Source organism: Natator depressus, chromosome 6, assembly GCF_965152275.1.
Source record: "Natator depressus isolate rNatDep1 chromosome 6, rNatDep2.hap1, whole genome shotgun sequence".
NCBI lineage: Eukaryota > Metazoa > Chordata > Testudines > Cheloniidae > Natator > Natator depressus.
Window position 1 is genome coordinate 34473687 of NC_134239.1, and position 17560 is coordinate 34491246.

The following is a 17560-nucleotide window of genomic DNA, read 5'->3' on the forward strand; positions in this document are numbered from 1 at the left end:
ACCTCATAGAACAAATGCAAGGAAAACACTGAGTGACATTGGCACAAGAGGATAAGTCCTTGCTTGATTTGAAAGCAATCACTGTTGTGAGACTCCAGCCATCTGGGACTTGTCTATATTTGAAGATTTTAGTAATCTTCACATTAACTATCACGATTGTAAATTCCAGGTTAAACACTACATAAATATGTGCAGGACAGAAACACCAGGGTTAAACATGACTAGCACACACACACAAAAAGTTTGTATCTAGTGTATAGCTGAATTTACAGTTATTTAAAGTAACATACCTAAAAATTCAAATTTAGTAATATCCTCTCTTTGGAGGAATTAGGTGATCTCCCTTCTCATTCTTCAGGTGTTTCTTCCCACCCACATCAGTGAGGTCTCTAAAGTTCTGTCTTCACAGGCAAAAAGGTGTTTTTTAACTGAGTTAGCTCATTGAAGTTAGCTTACTTGGATTGAAATCCCCTTTAATGCAGTTTAATACCTTTCAGATTGTTTGAGCAACCTCTGCCTATACAGGGTCTGCGAAGGTATTTCCAGTCAAGTTCAACTAAATACACCTATCATCCAAAATCTCACTTTTTCCAGAGGATACATGGCCAGGTCCTTGGTCTCAGTACAGTCCCTTTGCATCACTCTGGTAGCATAAAGGGTTTTTTAAGCTGCCATGTCTAGAAAGTTGTGGATTCCTCCAGTATGGAGAAACCCCAAGTGGCATAGAGCTGGGTTAGTACCCCACACCCTGCAGCCCCTAGTGTATGGAGAGCATCAGAGGTGTTCCTCTGAGAAGACCCTTTTGGGCTGTGGCAGCTGGTAAAACTTAAAGTATCAGAATGCAAGCAAGTGACTTTTGCCCCTGTCCTGTCAGCTGTACTGAGCAGGGCTGAGGAAGGATCTGGTTTACAGACTGCTAGGCTTCCAAGCTATAACAAACCAATCAGGAAACTCTTTCGTTTTCTACAAGCATTTACCCTCTGCATTCTTCTTCTCTCCAGTGGATTAGGCTAAAACAGGCTATGTTCTTCTCAACATTTCCACACAAGCAGCTTCATATTATTTTAATTAACCTTCAAGATGGGCTCCTGGCAGTGTCCCAAAGAAATAAAGAAAGAAGTTGACGAGATAAATCTATTTACTGAAAATGATTTGCACCGTTCTAGTCTAAGTACTGAAGAGAGAGGAAGTGTAATAAAAGACGCACAAAAAATGAGTCTGTTGGTTATGAGACCTAAACAGAAACCAGTTTAGTTTCCTCATTTACTCAACAGTAGCTTTGTAATGTAGTCTTTACAGAAAATAAACCACAGTACTGGTACCGTCTTGGTATTCATGGACAGGATATGTCAACAGCAGGAGCTGTAGTTATCTAAAGTTATTACAAAGATAGTTGATTAAATACACAGTAGCATTGCCATCTTTCACTTTTTACCCTGAAAAAATTCTAACTCAAATGATTCTTTGGTGCTAATTAGTGAAACCATTTGGTCTGAAAAGGGAGAGAGAATCAGCAGTACAATTAGCACACACATACATGCTTTTTAATTCTTATAGCAGTTCACAGAAAACAAAGAATCAACTAACGTTTGCTACCAAGAGGATATGTAGGTTTTAGGACATGTCTACACTTCGAAATTAGGTCAATTTTATAGAAGTAGATCTTTGGCAACAGATTTTACACAGTCGATCATGCGTGTCCCCACTAAGCACATTAGGTCGGCGGAGTGCGTCCTCAATACCGTGGCTAGCATCGACTCACGGAGTGGTGCACTGTGGGTAGCTATCCCACAGTTCCTGCTGCCCACTGGAATTCTGGGATAAGCTCCCAATGCCAGCACAAGGAAGATTGTGAGCAGGACATGGACACAGACGTTCCTGAAAGCACGGGATGTGGCAATTGGGATATCATGGCAGCATTGGGGCATGTTGATACAGTGGAACGCCGATTCTGTGCCCGGCAAACAAACACAGACTGGTGGAACCGCATAGTGTTGCAGGTATGGGATGATTCCCAGTGGCTGCAAAACTTTTGCATGCGTAAGGCCACTTTCCTGGAACTTTGTGAGTTGCTTTCCCCTGCCCTGAAGAGCAGGAATACCAAGATGAGATCTGCCCTGACAGTTGAGAAGTGAGTGGCGATAACCCTGTGGAAGCTTGCAACGCCTGACTGCTACCGGTCAGTCGGGAGTCAATTAGGAGTGGGCAATTCGGAGTAGGGCTGCTGTGATCTAAGTAGCCAAGGCAATCAATAACCTTCTGCTAACAAGGGTAGTGACTCTGGGAAATGTGCAGGTCATAGTGGACGGCTTTGCTGCAGTGGGGTTCCCTCACTGTGGTGGGGCAATAGACAGAACGCATATCCCTATCTTGGCACCGAACCACCTTGCCAAACAGTACATAAACTGCAAGGGGTACTTCTCAATGGCGTTGAAAGCACTGGTGGATCAAAAGGGCCATTTTACCAACATCAACGTGGGATGGTTGGGAAAGGTACATGACGCTCGCATCTTTCGGAACTCTGGGCTTTTCGAAAAGCTGCAAGAAGGGACTTTCTTTCCAGACCAGAAAATTACCATTGGGGATGTTGAAATGCCAACACAGTAATTCCTCGTTTAATGTTGTAGTTATGTTCCTGAAAAATGCGACTTTAAGCAAAAGGTGAAGTTATAGGGTGGAAGAGGGTGGGTATTTCCCAGGGAATGCCTTACTGCTAAATGATGAACTAGCACTCGGCTGAGCCCTCAAGGGTTAACACATTGTTGTTAATGTAGCCTCACATTCTTCAAGGCAGCAGGAATGGAGGGAGGGAAGACAGCATGGCAGACAGAGACAGAGACACACACCCTGTGTTAGAGAGAGAGAGAGCTGTGCATTGCCCCTTTAAGTATGCTGACACCACTCTAAGTACACTGCCTTTTTAAGTAGATCAGCAAGTTGAGACAGCAGCTGCGGCCAGCAAGCTCCCTCCGTCCTGAGCCCTGTCGTGTCCCCACCCTGCTCTATATGGAGAAGGGGTAAGCGGGAGGGCAGGAGCAGGGGGGAGGGGGACACCCTGACATTAGTCCCCCCTCCCCCTCCCCCGCACAGCAAGCAGGAGGCTCCCGGGAGCAGCTCCAAGGCAGAGGGCAGGAGCAGCATATGGTAGTGTGGGGAGGGACAGCTGAACTGCCAGCAATTGTTAGCTGCTGGGGAAAATGGATTCTCCACTTGCCTGCTGTGCATTCTCCTTCTCCTCCTCTTCCTCATCCACAAAATCTTCCTCCCTGTTGCGTGAGGCTACCACCTTGCAGGTGTCCATGGACAGTGGTGGGGTAGTGGTAGGGTCCCCCCCTAGAATGAAATGCAGCTGATCATAGAAGCAGCATGTCTGGGGCTCTGACCTGGAGTGACAGTTTGCCTCTGTTGTCTTTTGGTAGGCTTGCCTGAGCTCCTTAATTTTCACGTGTGTCCCTGGTGTAGTCTCTGTCCGCCATACCCTGTGCAATATTGGCATATATAGCAGCATTTCTTCTGCTGGATCGGAGTTTTGCCTGCACAGATTCTTCTCCCCATACAGCAATCAGACCCAGTGTCTCCCGTTCACTCCATGCTGGAGCTCGTTTGCAATTCTGGGACTGTATGTTCACCTCTTCTGCTGAGCTTGCCATGCTGATCAAACAGGAAATGAAATTCAAAAGTTCCCGGTGCTTTTCCTGTGTACCTGGCTAGTGCATCAGAGTTGAAAGTGGTGTCCAGAGCAGTCACACTGGAGCACTCTGGGTTAACTCCTGGAGGCCAATACCACTGAATTTCACAGCGGTGCATCTAAAGTACCCCAAATTCGACCTAGGACAGTCAATTTTAGCGCTACTCCCCTTGTCAGGGAGGAGTACAGCAGTCGATTTTAAGAGCCCTTTAGGTTGACGGAACGGGGTTGGTTGTGTAGACACATTCCTTATAAAATCGACCTAATGCGGCTAAATTCGACCTAACCTCGTAGTGTAGACCAGGCCTTACGGTTACCAACTTTGGTTGGACATATTCCTGGAGGTTTCATCAGATGACATAATCTTTAATTAAAGATTAATCTTTAATTCCTGGAGACTACAGGACTATCCTGGAGGGTTGGCAACCCCAGTATGTCTATTCACTAACTATCTGGAGCACAGACTCACTAGAGTTGTACCTTCTTTCCCTTAAGAGGTGTGACCCAGATGGCAATAAACACTACCAATACTGGAAAAATTCAAAGAACAAAGGGCCAGATTTTCAGAAGTGTTGAGCAAACACAACTTGAATTTAAAGTCAGGCCCATAATATCCCAATACAATGCAATATCCAAAGACATTCCATTACTGGGGAATGCATTGTCCTATCTCCCATGTATTTGGCTGAACAATGCTCTGTGCACCAACCCTTTTAAAATTTACACTAAACCAATTCTCCCACAACTCCTCCCTGCTAAGATCTGCTGCATGTTGGGTGACAGGGCTGACCTGCACAGGGAGAGCTGTACTGCATGCTGGAGAGGATCACAGGCCTTCACCTTGGTCCTGTGAAGCACCAAGCCTGGGGAGTGGTGGGAAGGGGGCACATGGTACATCCATAGGACCTCTGAACCAAACTTCCCCTCCTTGTAACAGTAGGCCATCTACTTATGTTATCTTAGTCCATGTGGAGCTGGGGTAGCAAAAGAAGTACAAAAATTAGCGGGAGTGCCACATCCCAGGATACAGTTTATGTGGTCATAGAGGCAAGCAGGAGCAGTAGACTGAGTTTAAACTTTGCATGGCCCTTTCCCAGAGCAATCAGTTGTTCACTTGTTGGCCCGCTGACCCAATCAGTGGCTGAGATTATCCCAAAGCAAGTCAACCATTGGTCAGGGTAGACAGCTGATGGATTTTCTGTGTAGATTTTTCTAACCTACAGTCATAACCTCCTGCCCATGTGTAGCTTTTTAAAGTGGGTTTTCTACAATTAGATGTTCCGTTCTTGTCGTGAGTAATAATTTTGAGCATTTAAATAGTCTAAACCAGCAGTTACCGAACTGTGGTTAATGGAGCACTTGCTGGTGGCCTGCAGTCAGCAGGTCACATATTCCTGGTTCCTCCCCTTGTTTCCAACTGGTTCTGCAGGCATCCAGAGGCTTCAAGAGCTGAAATGGAACTGGAAGAGAAGACAGCATTTCTAGCTCCACCAGAAGCTGTTTCTACATAAGAGGAGAAAGAGAGGAAAAATTAGGAACAAGAAGCACTATCAGAAATGGCGACCTAGAAAGAGTGGGAAGGGACAGCAGAACAGAGCTAGGCAGTACATGCCAGAGAAAGAGGATTAGGCATTTAGGCAGTGTGTTGGGGGAGAAGGAAACCAAGTCCCTGGCAAACATATGCAGAAGAGAAGGGGAAAAAATACATGCAGAGGAAGCCAAAGACCGAGACGCACATGCTGATGAACAGAAGAGAGAAACAGAATAGATGGGAGGAGAGATGAAACAAAGAGCAAGAAGAAACAGGGTTTTTTTTTTCCCTCAAAAGGACAAAACATTTATCACAATCAAAGAAGGTAAATAAATAAATAAATATTTTCCTAATATGACATCTCCATGTAAAACATTTGCTGCAGTTGCCAAATATGTTGCATGATTGCATACGAGACTGGGAGAGGAGGGGGGTTCATAAGATTATCTTTCTATTATGATGTGGTTCACACTATGAAACAATTTGAGAACACTTTGTCCAACCAGACTTTCATGTTATGTCATTTCAAGTTGACTTTAAGGTTGGGTGGGAAGGATACCTTTATTATTGCAATCACAAGACTGGAGGCAATGTGCATTACTTCACCTTGTGGGTGGAGAAGGCAACAGTGCACTAATACATAGTGAAGTATTTCTCCAGTTTTGCAACACAAAGGGACAGAAAGTTTTACATTTCTTTTCTGATTTATTTATTTAATAATTGATCGATCCTGTGAGGTATTGAGCATCTGCAACTTGAGAGCTCAGCACCTTAAGCTGTAAATTCTTCAGAGAAGAGACCCAAGTACTGAAAATGATAAATTTTCCCGTGGTATTTGGAAGATTCAACATATAACCCCACAATTTTTCAAAATACATTCAGGCCACCATTAAACAAAGTATTCTACAATATAAAATAAGTAAAATATAAGGGCAATATCAAAGGGACCAACAACATATTTAATGGAAATATTTTAGAAAAGCTGTTTCATACAAAAATAAAGTGATGATAAATGACTATAGTTGAGTCCTTATGGAAAATTATTAGGTTAATTGAAGAAACTTTAGGTTTCAGAGTAACAGCCATGTTAGTCTGTATTTGCAAAAAGAAAAGGAGTACTTGTGGCACCGTAGAGACTAACCAATTTATTTGAGCATAAGCTTTCATGAGCTACAGCTCACTTCATCCGATGCATGTGTGAGCTGTAGCTCACGAAAGCTTATGCTCAAATAAATTGGTTAGTCTCTACGGTGCCACAAGTTCTCCTTTTCTTTTTGAAGAAACTTTAGTGTCACTTACAGCATGTAGTGTCATAATAAATGGGCATCATGGAGTCAGCTGTTAATCAGGATTAGTGTTTTCCATGGGGAAGGGCTGAATGGAAGAAATGAGATAAGAACTACACTGTTTACACCTTAAGCAGCTCTCTGTACTAGAGCTGATTACTGATCTTGAACATCTTGGTTCCATAGCCCAGACAAGTTCCTTGTTGACTAGCTTAGCTGGGTGTGGAAGGCAGATTTCTGTGGTGTAGAAATACACCTATATTTTGGCTGAACACAATACTTAGGACTCCATCCTTTTGCCTATGTAAAGATTGCAGGAATGGCTCCTTTGTATAATTCCCACAATTATATAGACTAAAATTATTGATTTCAGAAAAGAAATGGCTAAAATAGTCTTGTGAAAGATTTAATAATAATTTGTAATTTAGAATTATTTATGATTAGGCTAGGATAAGAAAAGGTACAAAAATGGTAATGTTAAACTACTAAAAATGTATGAAAAAAATGTAATATGCCACTATTCTATATAAATCATTATTGTAATTGAATTAGCAATACTTTATTTGTATGGAAATTCTTGCTCTATTGACACTATATTTTCCATTTAAAAACTTTAGTAACTTTTCAGCTTGGTTCAACCTCAGTAGTTATTATTTTGTCATGTAACACAGGCATGCAACACAATACATTTCATTATAATGTAAGGAATCCCCTGCTCAAAAAAGGCCCAAAAATGGAATACCAGGAGCACTGGAAGCCAGAACAAAGGTGCATTAACAGAGCTGCAAGAGGAAGCTAACATGCCACCTATGCTCTGAAAAAATTCTGGCTACCATGTGTACCTGTGCATGTCAGGAAACCTTGTACCATGACTACATAGTACCATTTGTGCATAGGTATGTCAGGGGAATGAAGGGTAGATGTTTTTTTTCACCTTAGCTTTGACTCCTTCACAAAAACCATTGAGAAACCACTAGGAAGGCCTTCTGCAATTGAGGATACAGAGATATCAGTGGGGTGGTCCTCATGTTTGTGCACATAGCCCTCATCTCATTGTTGTAGCTCTGGGAATTATACATTTGCCTATTATCCTATATGAATTAATTTTGCTCTTAGCAGGAATAAATGTCAAGGAAGATGTCTGTCGGCTCACATGTGTAAAGCATTCACAGTAAAAATACAAGCTGGACAACAGTGGCACCAATTTAGATATTTCTGCGGGGAAGCAAATTCTGGTCCCTGCTCTCCTAACTCCCAGAAGGGACCCAATTCTGGTCCCCACTTGTCCTCTCCCCTTCCACAAGGGCCCTGGATCTCCCTTGGCCAGAGATGGCCCTCGCAATGCATGAGACAGTGCTGCCAGGAGTCAAGCTCTCCGTGGACTCACTTGTACTGGGCCATCCAGGAACAGACTTCCTGTGCACCAGGTTGCAACACCATTTGGCTTTGCCACCCCCGCTGCCTGGGCAGCGGGGCCAAATTTGAGTGGCGTTGTGACCTCATACACCACGTCACACCACCACTCACTGAAATTTGGCCTGTCTACCCTTTCAGGAATGGGGGTTGCCTGCAGCAGAACCAGTCTCTGGGCAACCTAACAAGTGCAGCTGGCCTGTCATCGGCTGCCTGATTGACTACACTGCCTGACTAGTGGAGAGTGATGACCAGACCAGCAGCAGCACTTTGGTGGTTGCTCAAAGTGCTCAGGGCTTGATAGTACCTGCTCCTGCCTTGCCTCACTCCAGGTGACCTGGCTCTGATTCCTGACTTTGGCTCTGATCCTGAGCTCTGGCCTCTGGTCTATGACTCCAGCTCTGGGCCTGGGCTCCTATTCCTGGCTACTGACTCCTGCTCCAAACACTGGGCACACCCTCAGTATGTATGGAGGGGTGACGAGGGCACATTTCAGTGGCATTGCAACCCTGCGCCCATGGTGATGCCATGGAGTGCTCTAGTAGCAGCCATACTGATTTAGTATGGGACCACTGCTCCCTGGGCTCCACAGCCTTTGGAACTTAGAACAAGTGCAAAACTTTGGGGGGAGAGGGGAGAGAGTATCCCCCTCCTCCCCACAGTCCTTCCTTACTGATGCCATTGCTGGACAATAACAATGATAACTAGCATTAATGTGCCCTTGTTTCTGAGCCATTTACATGACTCCAGAAGCTGGTTCATTTTGATATTTCATAAACTAACTCAAACTGTTAAGTTTAAAAACATAAGAAATTTATATATTCTAGTAAACTAATATATGACTTTATTGTGCAGTGTGGACATTACTATTGAATAGTAATAAATAAAAATATCACAAACTTAAATAAAGAATCCAGTAAAATCAGCCAAATAAATTAAAACTGTTACTCTAGAAAAGACAATGTCTCAAATACATGGAAAGAAAAACAAACAAAAAGTCATGACATTTGTTCTTGTCTTTGGGAAGTATATAAATGTATAATGGAAGAAGTGATTTAAAATTTTTTGGCATACCAATGTTTTGAGACTTCCTTTTGTTGTATTTATAAAGTGTGTGATAGATATACTATATTTTATTACTCCTCTGAACCCAGACAGCCAATATTTGAGATCTTGTGAGGTGTTTCCATTAGGGAGATAAATTGACAGGTATTTATTTTATGCAATCTTGTTTATTCACAAATAATGTACACAAAGTCATGTTTCCTTGAATGCAGTAGGAATAAAACAGGAGACAGTTTCTTTGGTGACAGTTCCATGTATATTTCCAGTCAGAACTCTACCCAAGAGCTCTTTCTCTTAATTTTTCTCAGGATAATGCTACAAGTGCTTCTTTGGATGTCTCTGGGGCTTCCTTGCTTCCTTCTCTGTTTGCTTCTGCTGCTTCTCTCACTCTCAAACACTACCTGTCCCCCTGCATTTGTGTTCAGGCCCCATTTAAACCCTTCCATCCACATAGCTCAAATTACTAACATCCTGGCATATGACCTGTGTTTTGGATGGTGGTTCCTATTGTTTCAACTATTTATTCCATAAAGGAGCTTAACTGCTCTTTTTACTTTCCTCTGAATAGAAGACAACAGTTTTGTCTGCCGGCTTCAATGAGATTTCACCCAACTCTCCAGCATAACATTATATTTCTGGTTGTAGAATCCTCTACTCTCTTCCCTATTATCCTTGTAAAACATATAAAAATATTGAACTCGGAAAAAAGAACATGACTCTCAGTCCACACTAAAGAGTTAAATCAGAAAGTTCCATCATGCAGTTATTTTTAAAATAAACATATATATTTAAAGACTAGGCAGCTTCCAGCTTGAACTTGCTGTCTAAGAAAGTTAAATCCATAATGTTTTGAACTCTTGATTTAGGCTTTTTAAATGGAAGATGCCAGTTAAAAGTGTGTAACTATAGTGTACACAGTACACATTTGTCTCCTAAATTTTACAACAGAAAGAAAGAAAGGTGGACTGGGAAGGAGAAAGAGGGTAGGATAAAACATGGCAATAAAGAGCAAGAAATTGTTCTTTTTTTAATTATATATAGAGACATCCAAACTGTGCATACAAAACTATAAATCATCTTTAAATTTCAGTCACATTAACTCACTATGCAAGCTTTGATTGCATGACCTGTGGTCACCACATCCATTCAGTATAATTAAAATCTTTTAACTGAAATAGATGCATTTTCCCTTTCTTTTAATTAATCTCATTCCTTTACCTCTACTTTCTTCCTTTTACCTTTTCTTGTTATGCTATTTCCCACCCCTCCACCTTTGATTGTCTTTCTTTCTCTTTCCTTATATTCCTTCCTTCCTCCATATTTGCATTAAGAAAAGGAGGACTTGTGGCACCTTAGAGACTAACCAATTTATTTGAGCATAAGCTTTCGTGAGCTACAGCTCCCTTCATCGGATGCATCCGATGAAGTGAGCTGTAGCTCACGAAAGCTTATGCTCAAATAAATTGGTTAGTCTCTAAGGTGCCACAAGTCCTCCTTTTCTTTTTACATCTATGAAGCACTCTTCAGTCAGCATAGCTTCATCTACACTGGAAGTTTTGTCAGCATAGCTATGATGATCAGGGAAATGTTTTTTCCACACCCCTGACTGACACAGCTGTGTCAATATAAGTTCTTTTACATAGAGACTGTCCAGCATTCTTACAACTACAATACCCACCTGCTGAAGTGAAGAAACAAATTGAGAGAGCCAGAAGAGTACCCAGAAGTCACCTACTACAGGACAGGCCCAACAAAGAAAATAACAGAACGCCACTAGCCATCACTTTCAACCCCCAATTAAAACCTCTCCAACGAATCATCAAGGATCTACAACCTATCCTGAAGGACGACTCATCACTCTCACAAATCTTGGGAGACAGGCCAGTCCTTGCCTACAGACAGCCCCCCAACCTGAAGCAAATACTCACCAGCAACCACATACCACACAACAGAACCACTAACCCAGGAACCTATGCTTGCAACAAAGCCCGTTGCCAACTGTGTCCACATACCTATTCAGGGGACACCATCATAGGGCCTAATCACATCAGCCACACTATCAGAGGCTCGTTCACCTGCATACCTACCAATGTGATATATGCCATCATGTGCCAGCAATGCCCCTCTGCCATGTACATTGGTCAAACCGGACAGTCTCTACGTAAAAGAATAAATGGACACAAATCAGATGTCAAGAATTATAACATTCATAAACCAGTCAGAGAACACTTCAATCTCTCTGGTCACTCGATTACAGACCTAAAGGTCGCAATATTACAACAAAAAGACTTCAAAAACAGAGTTCAACGAGAGACTGCTGAATTGGAATTAATTTGCAAACTGGATACAATTAACTTAGGCTTGAATAGAGACTGGGAGTGGATGGGTCATTACACAAAGTAAAACTATTTCCCCATGTTTATTTCCCCCCTCCCACCCCTCACTGTTCCTCAGACGTTCTTGTTAACTGCTGGAAAGGGCGCGTCTTGATTATCACTACAAAAGGTTTTCTTCCCCTCCCGCCCCCCGCCCCGCTCTCCTGCTGGTAATAGCTCATCTTAAGTGATCACTCTCCTTAGAGTGTGTATGAGAACACCCATTTTTTCATGTTCTGTGTGTATATAAATCTCCTCATTGTATTTTCCACGGAATGCATCCGATGAAGTGAGCTGTAGCTCACGAAAGCTTATGCTCAAATAAATTGGTTAGTCTCTAAGGTGCCACAAGTACTCCTTTTCTTTTTGCGAATACAGACTAACACGGTTGCTACTCTGAAACCTGTCATATTTGCATTGCAATTCTGCACTTCAGTGCTGAGTCATCATCACCACTCGCAAAAGCCCTGCCTACTCCAAACATCTGACTGATGACTTCCGTTATGGGAGGAGGCAAAGCTTTAAGGCCAAAATTAATGTTGTGGAAGAGCACTGCACTGACAGCAGTGTTCGTATACTTTTAATTGATGAGTGAGAATGTGGAAAGTTATGCAGTAACTTAAGAATCTATTTTACCACATTCTTGGTGTTCCACTGACTATACTCGGAACACTCACTGAACAATGACATCTTCTTTTGGGAAGCTAGAATCTATCAAGAAAAGGAGGCCTTGTGGAACCTTAGAGACTAACAAATTTATTTGAGCATAAGCTTTCGTGAGCTACAGCTCACTTCATCGGATGCATTTAGTGTTTCTGCATGAATTATGCATTCAACCGTTTGGAAATTCAAAGACCAGAATGGTTTAATAGTCCAAACTTTGTTACTAAATTATTTTATTTATAAATTAATGTTGAGGGCTCTTTGCAGATGAAAATCGTCTAATAAATGCTAAATACTTCTTAATATTTTTTTATAAAACAAAAGCCGAATCTTGATTCATTAAATACATTGATTTCAATATGTGCTGGATAAGGATCTAAAGACTTTAATTATTCTGAACTGAATAAAACTGACCTCTCTAATTTATTAATATCATATTAAATTATTAGAATTAAAGGTAAAATGTCAGGTTAAAATTATATATTTAATTATTTTTATCATATTACTAGCATCTTATACTATTACATCTGAAAGACTAAAATCCTATGAAGTTTTCAAAATTTTGGCTAAGTTTATTTTTTCACTTTCATATTCTAATGCACTAGAATACTACTGTTATGGCTTGGTTGCAAAAACTTCAGTAAATGTTTATTTTTTAAAAAAAGTTTCTATCACAGCTTTAATAAATCACAGAAACACTTCAGCTGTTATTTTTGTAAAAGCTTATTTTTACAGAATTTAAATTCTGGGTCAAATCTGTCCTACCAGTAAAATATTGGGTCCATCCACTTCAATACTCCATATTGAAGTGAAAACAAAACAAAATACAAAATAAGGCTCCCACTGACTTTGACTTCATTATGTGATTTTTTGGCAAAAGGAATATGGAATCATGCTCCTAATGTAACTGAAACATATTTGGAGGTATTTCATGGTTCTGAGGCCACAGAACTTACGTCTTTGCTGCAGTACTGTGCTCTGGAGTATGACCTTTCATTTTAAAATAACAAAACACTCCTAGTTCTTATGTTTGTGGTTATAACTTGAAAAATAGGAAGCAAGTGTAAAGTGATGCCATGTCCTCTATTAGTGTCAGCAGAGTCCTGAAACAACAGCTCTGACAGATGTTATTTGTTCCAATCATCTCAACTGGGGCCATGTGAATTGGGAGAGTAGGGAAGGACTTTCCTTATATCTCAAAGCCTCGCACTCGCTTAAGGGGAGGAATGTTTTTTCAGGTATGTTTCTTTCTGTTGTTTATAATACAGATAGAATAATGCTGTACAGCACCACAATTCTGTGGCTGTGTAATTTGGCATTTTCTCAAGTTGTCATGAATTTTTTGCAATTTTGCCACTGAATTCACTATTTTTCCAGGGCCCTGCCATTTTATTTTATCTTTTCCCTGCTCTGTCTGAAGCTGACTCTTGTTCTGCAGTTTTCCCTTCACACAGAAGTGAACTCAATTACAGCACATGTCCTTGCCCTGTTCCATGTAGCCAGGCAGCTGGGGGTCAGGGAGTCAAAGCTGGAGTCCAGCTTGCAGCCAACAACCAGGGGAAGCCCTCTGTGTAGGCCTGTGAGCTAGACAGCCTGGAGAACAGTGTAGCAACTGAGGGAGATAAACTGCTAAAACCACCTTCAATCCCCCCTCATTCCCTGGCACAAATGGGGGAAGTAGGCTCTGAGCTGCGTTGCTTGGACAGTACCATGCAATCCAAGGTGGAGCCAGCCACCTGTCGAACATAGTGGGGAAAAAATCATGATTAGAGTTTGAAACCAGAAGGGACCCATTAGTTCATCTAGTCTGCTGCCTGTACACCACAGTTTCACCTAGTTACCCCTGTATTGAGTCCAGTAACTTTTGTGTGGCTAACGCATATATTCCCAAAAGGTGTCTGGTTTTGATTTGAAGACATCAAGAGATAGAGAATCCACTACTTTCTTTAGCAGTTTGTTCCAGTGGTTAATCACACTCTCTGTTAAAAATTTGTTTCTAACTTCTAATTTGAATTTGTCTGGCTTCAGCTTCCAACAGTAGATTCTTGTTGTACCTTTCTCCACTGAATTAAAGATCCCTTTAGTACCCAACATTTTCTCCCTGTGAAGTCATTTACACAATAAGAAAAAAGAAAAGGAGTACTTGTGGCACCTTAGAGACTAACCAGTTTATTTGAGCATGAGCTTTCGTGAGCTACAGCTCACTTCATCGGATGCATCCGATGAAGTGAGCTGTAGCTCACGAAAGCTCATGCTCAAATAAACTGGTTAGTCTCTAAGGTGCCACAAGTACTCCTTTTCTTTTTTCTTTTTACGAATACAGACTAACACGGCTGTTACTCTGAAACCTGTCATTTACACAATGTAATCAAGTCCTCTATCTTCTTTCTGATAAGCTAAACAGACTAAGTGCTCTTATTGTCTCACTGAAAAGCATTTTCTCCAGCCCTGGAATGATTTCTGCGGCTCTTTTCTACACCCACCTCTCCAGTGTTTCAACATCATTTTAAAAATGTGGACCACAGAACTGTATGCAATATTCCAGTAGCAGACTCATCAATGATGTACACATCACCACCTTACTCCTACTCACCACTCCCGCCTATATAGCCAAGGATCCCATTAGCCCTTCTTGCACAGTATCACACTCAGGTTCAGTTGCTTGTCCACGATGACCCCTAAATCGTTTTCAGAGTAATTTCTTTCTAGGATACAGTGCCCCATTCTGTACATATAGCTTCTATTTCTTGTTCCTAGATGTATAACTTTGCACTGGGCGTTATTAACACATTTTGTTTGAGTGCCCCCACGTTATTCAGTGGTCCAGATGGCTCTGTACAACTGCCTCATCCACATCATTATTTACTACTCTGTTACTCTTTGGGTCATCCACAAGTTTTATTTATATTTACTTCCAGATCATTGACGAAAATGTTGAATAGCATGAGGCCGAGTACTGATCTCTGTGGAACCTTACTAGAAACACCCTGTTTGATGATCATTTCCCACTGATAACTACTGTTTGAGATCTTGAGGTCAGAAAGTTCTTAATCTATTTAACATGTGCTCTATTGTTAGTCTCTAAGGTGCCACAAGTACTCCTTTTCTATTGATAATGTATAGTGCTCTTTTTTTTAATGAGAATGTTGTGCAGTACTAAGTCAAAAAGTCTATTACATGTACACAATTACCTTTATCAACTAAATTTATACTCAAATTAATCAATGAAATCACATTTGTTTGACAAGACCTACTTTTAATAAAATAATGATGACATTGACTGGCATTAATTGTATTGCTATCCTCTAATTCTTTATCAAATGAAATCTGTATCAGCTTTTGCATTAGTTCGTGTAGCGTTGACATCAGGCTAGTCATTTGGGTCATCTTGTTCACCCTTCTTGAATATTGGCACAGTATTAACACTCTTCCAATCTTGTGGAATTCCCCTTATCAGAAATTAACATAGGTGGGCCAGCAATCTGCTCAGCCAATTTTTAGATCTCTTGGTGCAAGGTATCTGGGCCCACTGATTAAAGAATATTTATCCCTATTAGATGTGGTCTAACATCCTCCTAAATTACTTATGGACTGTACTATACGTTATTGTTCTCATATTATATGAGTGCAGGGAGCCAAGCCCTGGCCCCACCCATGTTCTGCCCTCTCCCCCATGCCGGTGCCCAAACTGGCAGGGGCTCAGCTTCACCTCTGGCTGGAGGCCAGCGGGCCAGCACTGGGGGCGTCCCAGCGCTGAGGCTGGGGGGCTCATGCACCACCCATGGTGCTGTACAGCATTATTCTATCTGTATTATAAACAACAGAAAGAAACATACCTGAAAAAACATTCCTCCCCTTAAGCGAGTGTGAGGCTTTGAGATATAAAGAAAGTCCTTCCCTACTCTCCCAATAAAGACGATATTTGGAGACAGCAGATCTGACTGAAGGACTTTATAGGGGTCCAGGCAGTTACATGGTCCCCATTTCTATGATACAGTAGCCCCCAAAAATATTAATTTATCCTCTCAACGGTGCTGTGAAAGAGAAAAATTATTCTCGACGTTTTACAGAGGAGGAACTAAGGTCCAGACAGGTTAAATAACCTAAGGTCAATTGGACGCGGCAGCCGGGGGGGGAGGAAGGCTCCCCACCCCCACAAGGGCGGGGTTGGGGGGCACCGCTGCGTGGGGGGGAGGCCTCTCCCCACGTGTGGGGCTGCGGGGGGGGGTGGTCGGTTTGCAGGCGCACAGGTTGGCCCGGGGCGGGGTGGAGGAGGAGGCCGCTGCCCCGGACTACAGCTCCCGTGGTGCCCCGCGGCGGAGCGGAAGGGCCCTGCGGGCTCGCGGCGCGGGGGGTAGCTGCTCTATCCGGGGCCTTGGCGCTTCTCTTCCTTTCGCGCCGGCCGCCGCTGTGGAGCGGCGAGTCCATGTGCGCATCGAGCGGCGCTGCCCTGCCCTCCGCCTCCCTGCGCGCCGCCCGCCCCGGCCCGGCCATGGACCCCAACACCATCATCGAGGCCCTGCGGGGCACCATGGACCCGGCGCTGCGGGAAGCCGCCGAGAGGCAGCTCAATGAGGTGAGGGCGCAGCGGGGCCTGGGCTGGAGCAGGAGCCCGGCCGCCGGCAGGACAGGCGCGGGGCCTGGCCCGGGGGAGGAGGCGCTCAGCCCCCGGGGCCGCAGCGGGGAGGCCTGAGGGGCCGCCGGCGGGGGCAGCGGGGCAGGACTCGGCCGGGGAGCGCTGGCGGGATCCTCGGCGATGGGGGAGAGCCCGGGCAGAGCGGGGGTAGGCGAGGCCGGGGCTGGGGAGTCTCCTGCCGTCAGCCGGGGCAGGAGGGGAGTCGCCCGGGGGACGCGGCGGCGTGGGGGGCCCGCTGGGGAAGCCACGTGGAGGGGGAGGCGGCGGCGGCATGGAGAGGTCTGTCTGCCGGAGGGGCCGGGGAAAGGCCGCGGCAGTGCAGTGCCTCGCTTGATGTCGTGTTGCCTTCCTGCTCCGTCAGCATTGTCCTCCGCTACCTGCCAGCCCCCGACGTGGGTCTCTGCAGCCGCTTGGGCGGAGTGCCTGGGGCAGCCCCCTGCTTGTCCCATGAGGAGCCATGAGTCCGACAAGTCCGGTTTCCATGAGCTTCTGCAAAGTGTTGGTCGTGAGTCTGGGGAAAGGAAAACCACGCTGAATTGTTTCCGAATTAAAATCGTCTTTGATATCACTCTCGGGTGTAGTTAATCTACATAGGGTCATACTGTTGAGTTTTGGGAGAGGGGGAGGAAGGGGTGTAACAAACTGCCACAAAAAGTTGTGCTCAGCTGGTGGCAGAAAGCACCTCATTCTGGAGGCCAAGAAATGCACAGTTCCTCTAATATCAGCCGTAAATTCTCCCCATTGTCTTTTCTGAACACCAGTAAACAATTTTGTTTAACAGTGTAGGTTGGTGATCTTTATGGCTCCGAGGGACTGCATTTGGGACCCGGTTTGTGGCCATCTGTATGAATATTTAAAGACAACGTGTGTGTCTAAATTTGAGAACTGGAAAGGAAGATTAAA

The 17560-nt window shown here is 43.5% G+C and overlaps 1 protein-coding gene and 1 long non-coding RNA gene across 2 annotated transcripts in view; one reads left to right on the forward strand and one right to left on the reverse strand.

Moving 5' to 3' along the window:
• Positions 1–1387: 1387 nt before the first annotated feature.
• Positions 1388–16058, reverse strand: LOC141989991 (uncharacterized). Its single transcript, XR_012640037.1, has 3 exons — positions 15858–16058; positions 11071–11140; positions 1388–5191 (listed from the first exon to the last, which is right to left on the reverse strand). It is a non-coding gene; the product is annotated as an uncharacterized LOC141989991 (long non-coding RNA).
• A 354-nt stretch (positions 16059–16412) lies between these two features.
• Positions 16413–17560, forward strand: part of IPO7 (importin 7) — a 49620-nt gene continuing 48472 nt past the window's right edge. The window contains exon 1 of the mRNA XM_074955030.1: positions 16413–16597. Coding sequence (XP_074811131.1) covers positions 16448–16597 — 150 coding nt within the window. The 5' untranslated portion in view covers positions 16413–16447. The remainder of the gene's footprint in view (positions 16598–17560) is intronic.